The sequence below is a fragment of the Mesocricetus auratus genome, unplaced genomic scaffold, assembly GCF_017639785.1.
Source record: "Mesocricetus auratus isolate SY011 unplaced genomic scaffold, BCM_Maur_2.0 Super-Scaffold_100023, whole genome shotgun sequence".
Lineage (NCBI taxonomy): Eukaryota > Metazoa > Chordata > Mammalia > Rodentia > Cricetidae > Mesocricetus > Mesocricetus auratus.
In genome coordinates, this window is record NW_024429204.1 from 14736512 (window position 1) to 14750345 (window position 13834).

Genomic DNA, 13834 nt, shown 5'->3' on the forward strand with positions numbered 1-13834 from the left:
GGATGGTCTAATAAAGAGCTGAACGGCCAATAGCGAGGCAGGAGAGAGAAATACGTGGGGCTGGCAGGCAGGGAGGATAAATATGAGGAGGAATCTGGGATCTGAGATCTGGGAATGAGAGAGGACAGAGGAGTACTTCAGGGGCCCACCACCCAGCTGCACAGCCAGACGCTGAATGAGAAGGAAAGAAAAGGTATACAGGAATAGAGAAGGATTAAAAACCCGAGACCAAAGATAGATGGGATAACTTAAGTTAAGAAAAGTTGGCAAGGAACAACCTAGCTAAGGCCGGGCAGTCATAACTAAGAATAACTCTCTGTGTGTGATTTATTTGGGAGCTCGGTGGTGGGCCCCCCAAGGGAGTCAAGTCCAAAGAGCCAAAAGATCACACAACACTTTGAGACCTCTGTGATCTGAGGATCATTTTCAAAGGCTTCACAGACATGCAGAACGGTTGTGTTAATTTATTTCTGCACTCATTGAAGCAGATACCTGTGAAGTCATTGGGAGAGTCTGATGGGACAATTCTTAGAGACAAAGAAATACTGGAAATATGTGGTTTTACCACATGAACAATTTACAGTAGGCACAGGAAGCAAAAGAACCAAACGAAGGTAAAACCAGAACCCTGAAACTAAAAAAAAAAAAAAGGACGAAACTTCTGAACACGTACGTGAAACCAACAGAAACCAGGACAGAGTGGTGTGGCCAGAGGCAAGGTGTGTTTTACCTTAACCCTTGACGAAAAAGAACCCAGATTCTCTTAAACTCCTTATTTGAAATCTGATTCGTCTGGGGTGATTAGATCCCTGGTTTCTCTAGCCCCTGGAACTCTTGAGCACTGTTCCAGGGCTGGGTAAATTCCGAGGAAGAGGGCTTGAGAAAGCTCTTTAAGGCCACAACAGCTACCGCCTTCCGTCCCCAAACACAGGAGACACAGATGCTAGAGATCTGAGGGTTGACCCGGGGACGGAATGCTCATGCTGCTTTTTCGTTAGTAGCAACTGTGGGTGGACCCAGCCAATGGTGGCCCCAGCAGACGATGAGTAGAGAATGGGCCAGCACCCATGAGCCACCTATAGTGGCTAGGTTGCCAACGACTCTCATAACCTGAGATGGGGATTTGCAGGCTTTCTACCTTATGAAGTGGATACAGAAGTCTTGCCTAGAATGTTTTCTCACGGTAAGGAGACAGAATATGGAATATTGCCATGGTCAGGTGCAGCATGAATTCTAATTGGTTTTAATAATAAAAACCCAGAGTCAGATATAGGGGTTAATGCGGAAAGATCAGAGAGGCAGAACAGCCAGCCACTAGTTTTTATTTTATTTTATTTATTTGTTGTGATTATATTGTTCCTGCCTGAACACCAGAAGAAGACACCAGATCTCATTACAGATGGTTGTGAGCCACTGTGTGGTTGCTGGGAATTGAACTCAGGACCTCTGGAAGAGCAGACAGTGCTCTTAGCCTCTGAGTCATCTCTCCAGCCCCCAGCCACTAGTTCTTACTTTCACTGAATCCTCAGACCAAAGGGACACTCCCGTCCTTATGAATCCTCAGACTGAATGCTATCTCTACGAAACCTCAGACAGAATGGGTGAGCGCCTGTCTCCTCTCCTCTCCACCTCCCAAGTACTGGGATTAAAGGTATGAGCCACCAGCACTTGACCTGTTTCTCTTTAGATTGGATCAATCTCATGTAGTTCAGGGTGGCCTTGAACTCACAGAGATCAGGCTGCCCCTGTCTCCCCAGTGCTGGGATTCAATAAGGTGTGTGCCAACACCACCTGGCCTCTATGGCTAACTAGCTCTGAACTTTGATCTTCAGGCAAGCTTTATTTGTTAGATCACAAACAACATATTACCACAGTCAGGCTTGTGTTGTGTTCAAAGCTTTTGTTTTTCTCCTTCCCAAAGTCAAAGTTAGGGAAAAAAACCACCTAGACTTTTGGAGAATCATTCCTCAAACCATCCACTCAGTCTGTTCCCCCTCAGCTTTAAACACATGGCTGGCACAATCTGTCCCTCTGATGAAGGTGTCTGTTACATTTGGGACAACAGAGGAACATTGTTGTTTTTTTCTCATTGACCACCATGGCTGCTTTAAGACCTGACAATGTAATTTCAGAACAGGGAAGAATAGAAGTTGGAGGAATCCTGACATTTTCAGGGGACACAATACTTTTGAAATTGGGTGAGCCTCCTATAAAACCTTGTTTTATATTCAGATATAATGGAGAACCACAAAGCATGAGACAGCATGGTGGAACATTTGCTCTCTTGTACAGCAGTGGCAGGTTTTCATTAAAATGCCATGATGCTATTTTTAAAACTGTCTTATCTTTCTTTTTCGACAATAAAATTTTTGTAATGATCCCTTTTTATCGTTTTTCCGTGCATTGGTGTTTTGCCTGCATGGGTATGCCTGTATGAAGGTGTTGAATCCCCAGGAACTGGAGTTACAGAAAGTGGTGAGCCACCATGTGGGTGCTGGGAATTGAACTCGGGTCCTCTGGAAGAGCAGACAGTGCTCTTAACCTTTGACCTATCTTTCCAGCCCCATAAACCATTTTATCTTTGCAAGGGCCTTTGGGAAGAATCTCTGTGTACAGACTTCTGATGTCTTCCTTGCATTGCATACCATACCCACTCCATGGGGTGATGGGAAATTCAGATGCTCATCATGTTCTTCCAGAGGATGGCCTTGATGAGGCCACACTTCTCTTAACGATCTCTGCTAGTGGTACTCTGAAGTTGTTTTAGTCATTCTATCTATCTATCTATCTATCTATCTATCTATCTATCTATCTATCTATCTATCTAAGACAGGGTCTCATTATGTAGCTCTGGATGTTTTGGAGCTCACTTTGTAGACCAGACCAACCTCGGACTCATGGAAATCTACCTGCCTCTACCTCCAAGTGCTGGAATTAAAGGAGTGTCATTAATTTTAGACACAACATATATTATCTCTGTAGACACAACACATATTATCTCTGTGGTGGCTATTGAGTCACCAAGATTTTGAAAAGGTATGGAAGAGATAAATATATATAAAATACTTAAAATATGTCCAATGTCCATGATTGACTTTTGACTAGTAGGAGTTTTTGTTTGTTTGTTTGTTTGTTTTGGGAAAGGGTTTCTCTGTGTAGTTTTGGAGCCTGTCTTGGAACTTACTTTGCAGACTAGGCTAGCCTTGAACTCACAAAGATCTGCCTGCCTCTGCTTCCCAGGTGCGCCACCACTGCCCGGTGACTAGTAGGAGTTTTAAGTGTGTTGTTAAAAATCTGAAATGGCGGTATCAGGGAGGTAGAGTAGGAGAATTCTAGTTTTAGGTTAGCCTGGGCTACAGAATGAACTCAAGAGCAGCCTGGACTACATAGTGAAACTCTGTCTCTACAAACCAAGGGCAGAGAATAAAGCCCAGTGCTAGAATATTTACTGATATGCACATGGCCCTGCACCTAAAAGATAAAACAGCAGCACACAAAGCCAACCACAGTGGACAGCTACAGGAAGCACAGAGAGGTGTGTGAGGTCATGAGAGAATTGGCGTAGGTTTTGTCATTTTTTGATGAACTTGAAGGAACAAGTGACGGGTAAAGTTGGCATGGAGGTGCCCAACATTCCTTCGCTGTATGTGGTGGCGGCGGTTTGCATTCCTTTGCTAAGCCTTCGCTTTTTCTGTAAGCCTTTCAGCATGGTAAATGTCAGAGCCTCCTGCTCCATGCTTTAGACAGATTCCAAGGCCGGTCATTGAGATAACTGGCTTGTCTATTTCCTTCTGAAGATTTTCCATGTTTATATCGATTGCCTTGTCTTTATTTAGAGGCAAAAGCCTATAAAAATAGTGGTTTTGTGGTTTCTTTAGAAATAATTCTGAAAATATTTTTGGTGAAAGAAATCAGTTTTGTGTAGTTTATTCCAATCTAAGTAAAATACAACATTTATTTGAAAGCATACCCATGGACAGTTTTGAGTGCTGTTTTGGGCCTCGCTGGTGGCTTCAGTTAATCAGCCCAACAACTGGGGAAGGAGGAGATGCTTAGTCCCTTATCTTCCTTGCAAACAAAGTAACTCAGAATGTTTATACAAAGTCACAAGGCCAGCAAGGGGTAGAGCCGGGAAGCCTTTGCTCCCACAATCTGGGCAAATTAAATGAAGAAGACAGAGAGTGGCTTTTGGACATTCCACAAACAAAGGGAAATGTTTGTTAGCCATTAGTTAACCAGACAATGAGAGGACTGCGTGCTCCAGAGTCTTCTTGAATGGGCCAAACTACTAAGCTGTTGGTGAAAATATTACAAGTATTTATTTTAAGGCTTATAAGGATCGTTCCCCTTTCTCAGAAGCCAGCAGAAATAATTTGTTTCTTTTTGCAAGGAGTGTTCAAGGACATTCTATTTGCAGAGGGAACAACCAGAGCTTATTGCTTAATAGAGTTATTGTCATAGAGGACGGCTGAAGAAGTCACTTCAGGCTGGAGGCTCCGAGCACAGTTAACACACAGGGACTGCGGTGAAGATTTCCCAGGGAAAGGTGACCAGGCAGAAACATCACATTGTGGGTGTGCTATTTGAAGGATGTAGGCGATGAAAAGTTTCTACACCCCCATAAGCCCCTCTGCAGACGCAGCAATCCAAATCAGACCAAATCAAACTGGATTAGAAAAAGCCCACGTTTAATAGATATAACACTCCCAGATGACTTTCCAACCCCCCCCCAGACAGGAGACAGGAAAGGGGGGCCAGAAAAACCACAAGTTTGTTTTCTGGGAGGCAGTTTAACAACACGTGGGAGGGGTAGTCATTTGGAGGTCTTTTTGGGGTGCAGCAGGGTTTGGAGAGAGATAGGGGGGTGTGGGCGGACTTCTACCAGAACATTCCAGACTCTGTGTACATGGATGCCAGGAGCTAGGACAAAGCTTCCACCATAACAGATGTAAGTGTCGCTCATTATTTCAGCCATCACTTGTCGAGGAGATAAATGGTGATTTTTAGTAAGCAACCCATTTCCTTAGACGGATTCAGAGATGGGGTTTGGCTTCAGTGTTTTAAAGAACTCTCAGCTTTGGTTTGGCCCCCGGACTGTGTAAACTGGAAACATGATGTGTGACGTGAACTTTCTCTGGTGTCCACAAGGCCACAGAGAAGTGGTCCAAGGCATATGATGGTGGATGAACAGCAAGTGTGTGTAGCCTGGTGTGACAGAGGGGAGATAACACGACCCTTGGAGCCATATAGATGTGAAATCCAATCGCAATTCTGCCATTTCTTGCCTGCTGACTGTCTGTCTATTCAAGGCATAACACAGTTCAAGGAAGCCAGTACCGGGCTTGTTGCACTTGGGGCTGACAATGTGATGTGACTTATCAGTGCATTGTGTGACCCACTTTGACTGAGTGCACTGAAGAGACACACAATCCAGGGACAGGAGTTGCTTTTTTGTTTGTGAGATGATACTCTGTTCTTTCTCGTTTTGGAATCATTTCTGGAGGCTCCAAGTTTGTTTCAGTGCCCTGCCTGAGCAGCTCTTCTCTCTGTATCTGCCTCCTTATTCTCCTACATCGTAGACTGACATTCCTTTTTAGGGGACAGCATAACTGGCTGATGTTCCAGTACAGTGTCATGAAAGCCACGGACTGCCATCCAAGCGATCTCCAAACTCATTCACATAGAAACTGAGGAATAAATATTGCCCCCGGTACCTCGTGCCTGTGTGTGTGTGTGTGTGTGTGTGTGTGTCTGTGTCTGTGTCTGTGTGTGTCTGTTCTGAGTTGGATATGGGGAGTCTTGCTCTGACAGCGTTTCCACTTTTCCCTGGGGGCAGAGTTTTTAAAGCAAGCTCAAAGTCTTCCTACACAGCTAGTTTCCCACTGTCTGTGCCTTCCAAGGGTGGACTACAGGTGCCATACTCTCTGGCATTTGTGTGGGTTCTGGTGACCCAAACTCTGATCCTCTTGCTGTAAATGGGGAACTATCTCTACAATCCTGTTTTCATATTTTCCCTCCCTCCCTCCCTCTCTCCCTCCCTCCCTCTGTCCCCTCCCTCTACCTTCCTTCCTTCCTCCCTCCCTCCCTCCCTTCCTTCCTTCCTCCCTCCCTCTCTTCCTCCCTCCCTCTCCCTTCCTTCCTTCCTTCATCCTTCCCTCCCTTTCTCCTTCCTTCTTTTCCTCTTCCCTTTCTCCCTCCCTCCATCTCTCCCTCCTTCTTTCTCCCTCCTTTCTTTATTTTCTTCTCTTTTTGTTTGTTTTTGGGGGACAGGGTCTCATTATGTAGCCCCGATTATCCTAGAACTCTCTATGAGGGCTAACCTCAAGCTCATAGAGATCCACCTGCCTCGGTCTGCTAGGCACTGAGATTAAAGACATGTGCCACCACAGTTGACCAGTTAGTGTTTTTACGTCATTGAATTTGGGGTTAATTTATTACACTTCATCAGATAACCAATATTTTTCTTTTTTTTTTCTCTTTTGGTTTTTCAAGACAGGGTTTCTTTATGTAGTCCCAGCTGTCCTGGAACTCACTCTGTAGACCAGGTTGGCCTCAGATTCAGAGATCCACCTGCCTCTGCCTCCTGAGTGCTGCGATTAAAAGTGTGTGCCACCACCTCCAGGCTTAACCAATATTTTTCTAATTCCAATGTCTTATGTATGTTATACTTACTCTTCATTCAATAACTTTCAATTCAACTTTTCAGTGTAAAAGAAAAAAATCTGTTTTAAAAGTCAAAGCACACTTCAGCTGAAAAATATAAAAAATAATTAATTTGTGATAATATATGCTTATTTTAAAATACTGTTGTGTCTCTGCTTTACTATTGTAGCCTTGACATTATATATAATATTTGATGCTTAATAAGGCATTGCTGAATGAATGAGTTTGTTTCTCCAGGTTCTCTGATTCTGGAGGCAAAACCATATCTTATTCATCTTTGTATTTCTCTCACATGGTCCAGGACTTAATACTGAACATGTACCATTCACTCTGCTGAATTAAATTGAACTTAACTGAAATTCTTGTTGAAGTAAATGTTCTGGAAATTCAAGTTAAAAGTCATGGCAGAACATTCATTTTAAACATTTCTATTGTTCATTATTTAGGGCTGGTTTTCAAGCTCCATTAACAGATATCACATACACACACACACACACACACACACACACACACACACACACAGAGGAAACAAACAAAAATTCCCAATCCCTCTGACCACAAAAACTATGGATGCTTCTCTCTCTCTGTCTATCTCTCTGTCTCTGTCTCTCTCTCTGTCTCTGTCTCTGTCTCTCTGTCTGTCTCTCTGTCTGTGTCTGTCTGTCTGTCTGTCTGTCTGTCTGTCTGTCTCTCTCTATCTCTCTCTCTCCTCTCTGTGTTCTGTGTACATATGTGCATATGGAAGCCAGAGCTCTATGTCTGGCTTGCTATCAAGCTCCACCAGTCTCTCTGTCTCTGCCTCCTCAGGGCTGAGATTATCGGCACCACTGCCTGGACATTTTGCATGTGTTTTGCAGATGCAAACTTAGGTCCTCATTCTTGCATGATAAGCACTTCTGCACTTAGCCATCTTCCCTAGACCCTAGACTCCTCTTTTGACTAGAAGACTACATCTCCACATTTATCTAGCAACTCTTACACAACCATAAGCAATGGCTGTGCTTATGTTGTCAACTATCAGGTATTGACCTTGGCGATTATTTGCAGAGGCTGGGTGACCTGCATTCCTTATGCAGTGAAGACTGAGGCCATTTCAGTAAACTTAATCTTACGAGCTCAGACTTCCTAGGTATGAATCCCCAGAAGACCACTTGGGTTTGTGACTGGCTTTTTGGTAGGAATGCATGTGAACTTTTTACTCCACTTTCCTTGTTTGGAAAATATGGAAAGATTTGCATCCATTTCACAGGGCAGTGTAGATATTATATTGGTTAATAACTGAAGTGTCTGACATATAGTAAGCTCTATAATAATATATAATAAATATAAGGCATATAATATAAATGAGCTCTTGTTATCTTTTACACCTACCACTGACCCTTCAGACAATGGACAAATCTTTCATAGAGGAATCATTAACTCTCTGGGGAGAGTACGGTTTGACTGTCTCCGCCACTGTTTCTTCTTGTAACGGTTGTCTATGATCACGTAAGTTTGACTGTTCATTCCTGTAAAGAAACTCAATTAGCTCCAAAAGAGGCAGTTAAAAATGCCTTCTGTGACAGATAATTATATTATCAATGCATGACTACATTCGACTGGGAATTATACAGTCTTACACTTTGGAGTAAGGGAGGTTTTTGACCTTTCATTTTAAACCTTTTCTTATACGTGGACACGGCAAGAAGTCGTCCAGGACAGTGCGGAGCACCGAGCTTCAGAACTCTGGGCTACTGGGATCTCAGAAAGATGATTAGAAAGACTATTCTAACTTGCAAACTGGGCTGAACTGCGCCCCCTGGCTGTAGGAGGTCAGAAGGACATCTAGACTTTCTGTTACACCTGGCACCGTGTTCAAAGTGTAAAACGCCAGAAACTATTTCAAAAGGGCCCAGTACTAAGAAATGAGACAACTGGGACAGCTTTGTGTCAAATATTCTTCTTTGCCTTGCAAAACCTTCAGCTTGTTCCTCGGCTTCCACTCCGCATGGGTCGATTGTTCCAGTCTCCATGCATTAAAAAAAAAAAAAAAAAAAAAAAAAAAAAACGCGATCCAGTCGGAACCTTTAGTCTAGTCACAAGGCCTCCTTCTTTCCCTTGTTGCTATGAGGTAGAGAAGACAAGGAGATGGACAAGGAGCCGAGCGGCGCTCTGAGTGGCCCGACAGTGACAGCGTTCACTGCCAGGGTCCTCCTGTTCCGTTAATTGCCCCCGCCCCCGCCCCGATCGGCCTTAAAAAGCTCCAAGTTGCAACCAAATCCCCAGTCAGAGAGCCGCAGTAAAGACAGCGATGGGCTTGGGTGACTACAGCCACTGCAGGCAGCGGATGTCCCGGGGACTCTACGGGGTCGCAGGCAGGGCTGCGCTGTGGTCCCCAGCCTTTCATCTGGTGCACCGCATCCCTTGCGGCACCTGGCGCATCGAGGCTCAGGAGCAGGCCCGGGCATCCAGCCCGGTGCTGGAGCACCTCCGGCGACAGCTGGAGCGCGCCTTCCAGCGGGCGGCGGCACGAGGGCGCGCCAGGCGCGCGCGGGAGGCGGTGGCGGCGGTGGCGGCGGCCGCGGCGGCGGCGCGGGAGGAGCGGACCCGGGCGCGCATGGAGTGCGCGCTGGCCCGGCTGCGCGCGGAGCTGGTGAGCGCGGGCTGCGCGGCGGCGGGGCTCGCACCCCTGAGCCGAGCTCTCGGCTCCAAAACCTTAGGAGGACCGGGGGCGGGGGAGGGGTGTCCTATGGGCTGGGATGGAAGATCTCTTCTGGGCGTCTGATTTCCTCTAGACTCCGTGTTGGGGCCTCCTTGTGTCACAACTCCATGGAGCAGGGCTTGGCCTACAGTTTAGTGACCATTGCAGACTCCAGGAGCCCCTCCCCAGTCTGTGTCTGTAGTTTTCTAGCCTCTAGTCTAGAAGCTTCCCCAAAGCAAACTCTTAGTCTATGTATGTGTAGCATGCCCAGACGGAGGTTTCAATGAAACCTACGACCTAGATGCACAGATAGATTGAGTCCATCAGAAACTCTTAAGTCATGCCAATTATTTCTTTTTTTTATTTTACCCCTTGCTAAGAATTCAGAAAACTGGGCGTTTAACAAGAAGGCATGTATGTAGTTACTTTAGATGGCTTTTATGAAACAATTAGACAGTTTGAAAAGGACAAACGTATAAAGAACTCAGCCTTTAAAATGGTGACGTATACGAATGCTGTGTAATGGAGACTTGGACGTTCTCTGCATTAACCACTCCTTCAGAACACAGTTAAGAAACCGCGGAGGAGGGTGATCCATTTCATTTCTGGTTTTAAGAAGGACAACATGATAGCAAATCCAATTTAACCATACTAGCGATCTGAATTTGATGAGGAATGCATCGTGTTTGATCTAGCGGTGTTATGTGGGACCCCTGGTTCTCATCCAGAGTATAAATGGTGAGCCCAAGAAGCTGCCTGGCGAAACCATCTCACTGAACACCAGGAGGAGTGCCTGGGTCTGGCCGAACCCTCTACCTATGCTGCTGAGCTGGGATAGGTCACCCCCTCCCCCAACCTCCCACTGACTCATACCCAGGTCATGCTGGACAAGCTCGCTGGGAGGCACCTTTAACCTTAACATTCCAACAAGTTGCTTCATCAATAGGAGGCTTAGACAAGGAATGTACTATGGGTGACAGACTCTTAGGCTCTGCTAACATTTACTGACTGTTAAGCTTTGAGAGTGTGAATTTGTAGACCCAAGTTTGTTTACTCATCTGTAATGTAGAGATAACCTCATGGGATGACTGTAATAATCATATGAGATAATATTATGCGACACGCCTAGGTCATATGCACTCTCTATTGACTGTTGTTATGTTTACAATTATTATAGATCTTGGAAGCTGACTGTGCCTCAAAGGACAAATAGGGACATATCAAGAATTGAGAATTGAACCCAAGACATGGCGCTTTAAGGGGGCGCTTGTGGGCAGGCCTGAAGTCCTGAGTTCAATCCCCAGTGGCAGGAGAAAACCCACCCACTCCTTGATTGGCACACAGGAACACTGTGTGGCCCAAGTCTGACTGTATTCACACATGCAAACACAGGCATGCACAAGTAAAGAAATGAAAACAAATGAAAAGGAATTTAAAATCCCTGGAAAGGAAGCAGAGAATTTTACACAAATCCAGATGCTGTTGTCTTGGAGTGTATGTAGGCCCTGGTCCACATCTTCAGGAACTCCCTGGTCCATGTGACTGGTCATAAGAAAGAAGCAAAGTGTGGATGCTTAGCTTAGAGTGTATCATCACCACTAGAAGGCGTGTTTGATTTGGGTCGTTTGCTAGATCTCTATGGGAATTAGTGTTCCCGTGTGTAGACATCATGTATAGGGTAATGATGAACACTCACATTGTTATGTATATTATATTCTGTTTAGCTTACTAAAGGGTGACATTAATTTCTGAGTTCTTTGGATTTCTGGAGTTAAACCTAAAGTTTTCTATATATATATAGCCTTTTTTTGTTGTCCCCCATTCCTCAGAGAAGTTCTGGAGCTTTCATCAGGCTCTCGGATTAGAAACCATGTGCGTTTGTGTTTCCCAAATGAGTGTGAATTACACTTACTTCACTTAGATGGGTGAATCGTTATCAGTAATTTTACCCCTTGGTACTTGGCATGAAAGCCGAGGGCAGACCTCCATCGCCTCATTGATCCATCCCTGCATCCGCTAAGTCTTTTAACAAGGATGCTGAGCCCCTACCCTGCATGCCTAGGCAATGCATTCATGACTGAGAAATCAGTCAGGAAGAGTTCTACCTTCAGCAGCGCCAGTCTAGTGCCGTCTGTAGGTCACCAGCGGGATGTCAAAGGGACGCTGTGGAGACACGATTAAGAGGCGATGACGCCTGACCACGATTACGGGAGGCTTTTCAGGGAGTATTGATACTCATTTGCATTCCACGGAAAGAGACATAGCAAGGCGCTTTCTAGAACAGAGAGTCGGACGGAGGTGTGTCTCAGCACAGCATTCCCTTGGGACTGGCAGGGTGTCCTACTACCTGTGATAGGAGCTGGCATGGAGACAGTGCCAGGAAACGAGGCTGAAAGGCAGGGCAGGAGTCTAGAGCCGCAGGAACACATCAGAGGACAGCCTTCTGGTAGATTACGGGGTCTTCTTATGGCGATGGCTGTGTGGTTTGTTTCGGCTTGTTTGCTGGGTGCCTTGGGCGTCTGTCTCCTTCAACATTTCCCATTCTTGCTTTTCCAGAGAAGTGGTTCCAAGTGCCAAGATCAAAAAAAGATAAGCATGAGAGGAAAAGGAAAAGATGCCTCTGCACAATATTTTATTTTGCAAATCGAGGAGAAATGGCCAGTGCAGTATTTGCAGTTAACTATTACAGCGCCCTGGCTCATCCCGAGGGCTACTGTTGAGCTGAGAGACGCTGGCACTCAGAGAACATTATTTTACAACTGCATGAAGCGTGACTTCCATCGATGCACTGTGCAAACAGTTGATCTTTAGCTTTAGGTTATAACACAGCTGGGCCAAACTTTGTTGGTGGACTTGCCTCTTAAGTAACCTGTTCTCGGAGAAGTCATTTTTAAAATTTTATTTGAACACATGAGGGCCTCACAAGCTCCCATTGGAGGAGGTTATGAGTCAGCCTTGCTACATAACAGTGTTAGATTATGTAAGGACATATAACCATACGTGTGTGCCTCTGAGGTGTTTTTTTTTTTTTCTTACTCAGCAGGGAGGCCATTTAAAATCCTGAAAACTCGAAATGACAAGTAATCAAGAAAATGAGCCCAGACCCCAGCACTCAGGTGGCCCCAGGCAGTTATCCGGTGGCTCCGGAAGCCCATAAAGATAAATCATTTCGCTGGGCTCGCTCGCCATTCCTTGAGAACAGCCTTCGGTGCGGAGGCATTTTTCACACGGACAGCTTTGTGCATCAGCTATTTTTGTTTTCATTTCAAGGCCATTTCAAAAGCTATTTATTTATCTGGATTTTACCTTGTTGTAGAAAAAGCTACTTTAATAGCCGGAGCCAACAGTCAGGAAGGGAGAGTAAGATGAGACAAACACATCTTTCTTCCTGTCTCGTTTTCCTTGGCTGCCTACTCCTTACTTGTCAGGCGCAGCCAGAGAGCAGTTTCATTCAATCTGTATCTCAAGCTATTATTATTATTATTATTATTGTTATCATCATTATTATTATTTTTCTCCTAGCTGGAATTGCGTCTCCAGAACCATCAGCTGGCCCGAACTTTACTGGATTTAAACATGAAAATGCAGCAACTGAAGAAGCAGCAGGACTTGGAGCGAGCATCCAAATCCCAGAGCCCGGAAGATGAAGCAATGGATTCCGAGTGTGCAAGCGCATAGTGGAAAGCCTCAGCCTGCAGCGCCGAAGCAGCCCTGCCCCTCACCGTAACATAGGCAACTCCGAAACTGTTCTAGCATTAATACTAGCGATGCTGTATGTGCACTCTTGAGGGACATTTCCATCCAGCCAGAACTTGGGTATAAGGAAGAAGTGCGGGGAAAAAAATCTTAAGAAAGGGAGAGAGACTTTCCATTGCTTTGACTGGCTATTATAGCTTTAGTGGGAGGAAGGAAAGAAGGAGGAGAAGGATGAGAGGGAAAGAGGAGAGAGGGATAAGCCAAAGTATTACATATTGCCTTACCGCCCCCTTACAACGCTGTGCGTTACCTTATTACCATCCTTCTTGTGGTTCGGTGTGGACCTGCAGGATCCGTAATTGCTTTTACTGTATTTATTTTTGGCCCATCATCTAGTAGCCGTTCCAATACTCTTCTGACTCGTGAAATTGAGAATTACTAGCGCCTGGATTCCGGTCATTCCCCTAATGTGGCCCGCGTTAAGGGTGTCTCAACTTCTTGCTGGATGTAGTCATGTAACTGCAGGCCTTGCTGTCATTCAAATCCGAAATATGTAATTATTCTCCTAAAAATCTTTTTCTTCAGTTGATTCAGGTTTGAGCTTCATGATGTATTCCCCTAAATTCCTAACTAATATAGTTCTTGTGTTCAATTAACTTGGAGTTAAAATGGTTCTTACTGTTGAATTAAAAGATCTGATTGTACCCTAAAAGTGCTTTTCAATGCAAAAGGAAAATTAATAAAAATAGCTGCAGACGTAACTGGTGTTCCTAATTGTTATTATCTATGGAATTA

General features: G+C 45.0%; 1 protein-coding gene across 1 annotated transcript; it reads left to right on the forward strand.

Annotated features, from left to right (window-relative positions):
• Positions 1-8810: 8810 nt before the first annotated feature.
• Aard (alanine and arginine rich domain containing protein) lies at positions 8811-13800 on the forward strand. Its single transcript, XM_021228695.2, has 2 exons — positions 8811-9295; positions 12866-13800. The coding sequence occupies exons 1-2, from the start codon at positions 8954-8956 to the stop codon at positions 13019-13021; spliced, it is 498 nt and encodes a 165-aa protein (XP_021084354.2). The 5' UTR covers positions 8811-8953; the 3' UTR covers positions 13022-13800.
• The last annotated feature ends 34 nt before the right edge of the window (positions 13801-13834 follow it).

Excerpts from the sequence above, each read along its gene's own strand:
- Aard (XM_021228695.2), top strand. The coding sequence starts at position 8,954 with ATGGGCTTGGGTGACTACAGCCACTGCAGGCAGCGGATGTCCCGGGGA. Across the intron at positions 9,296-12,865 it reads CCCGGCTGCGCGCGGAGCTG|CTGGAATTGCGTCTCCAGAA; the intron begins GTGAGCGCGGGC and ends TTTTTCTCCTAG.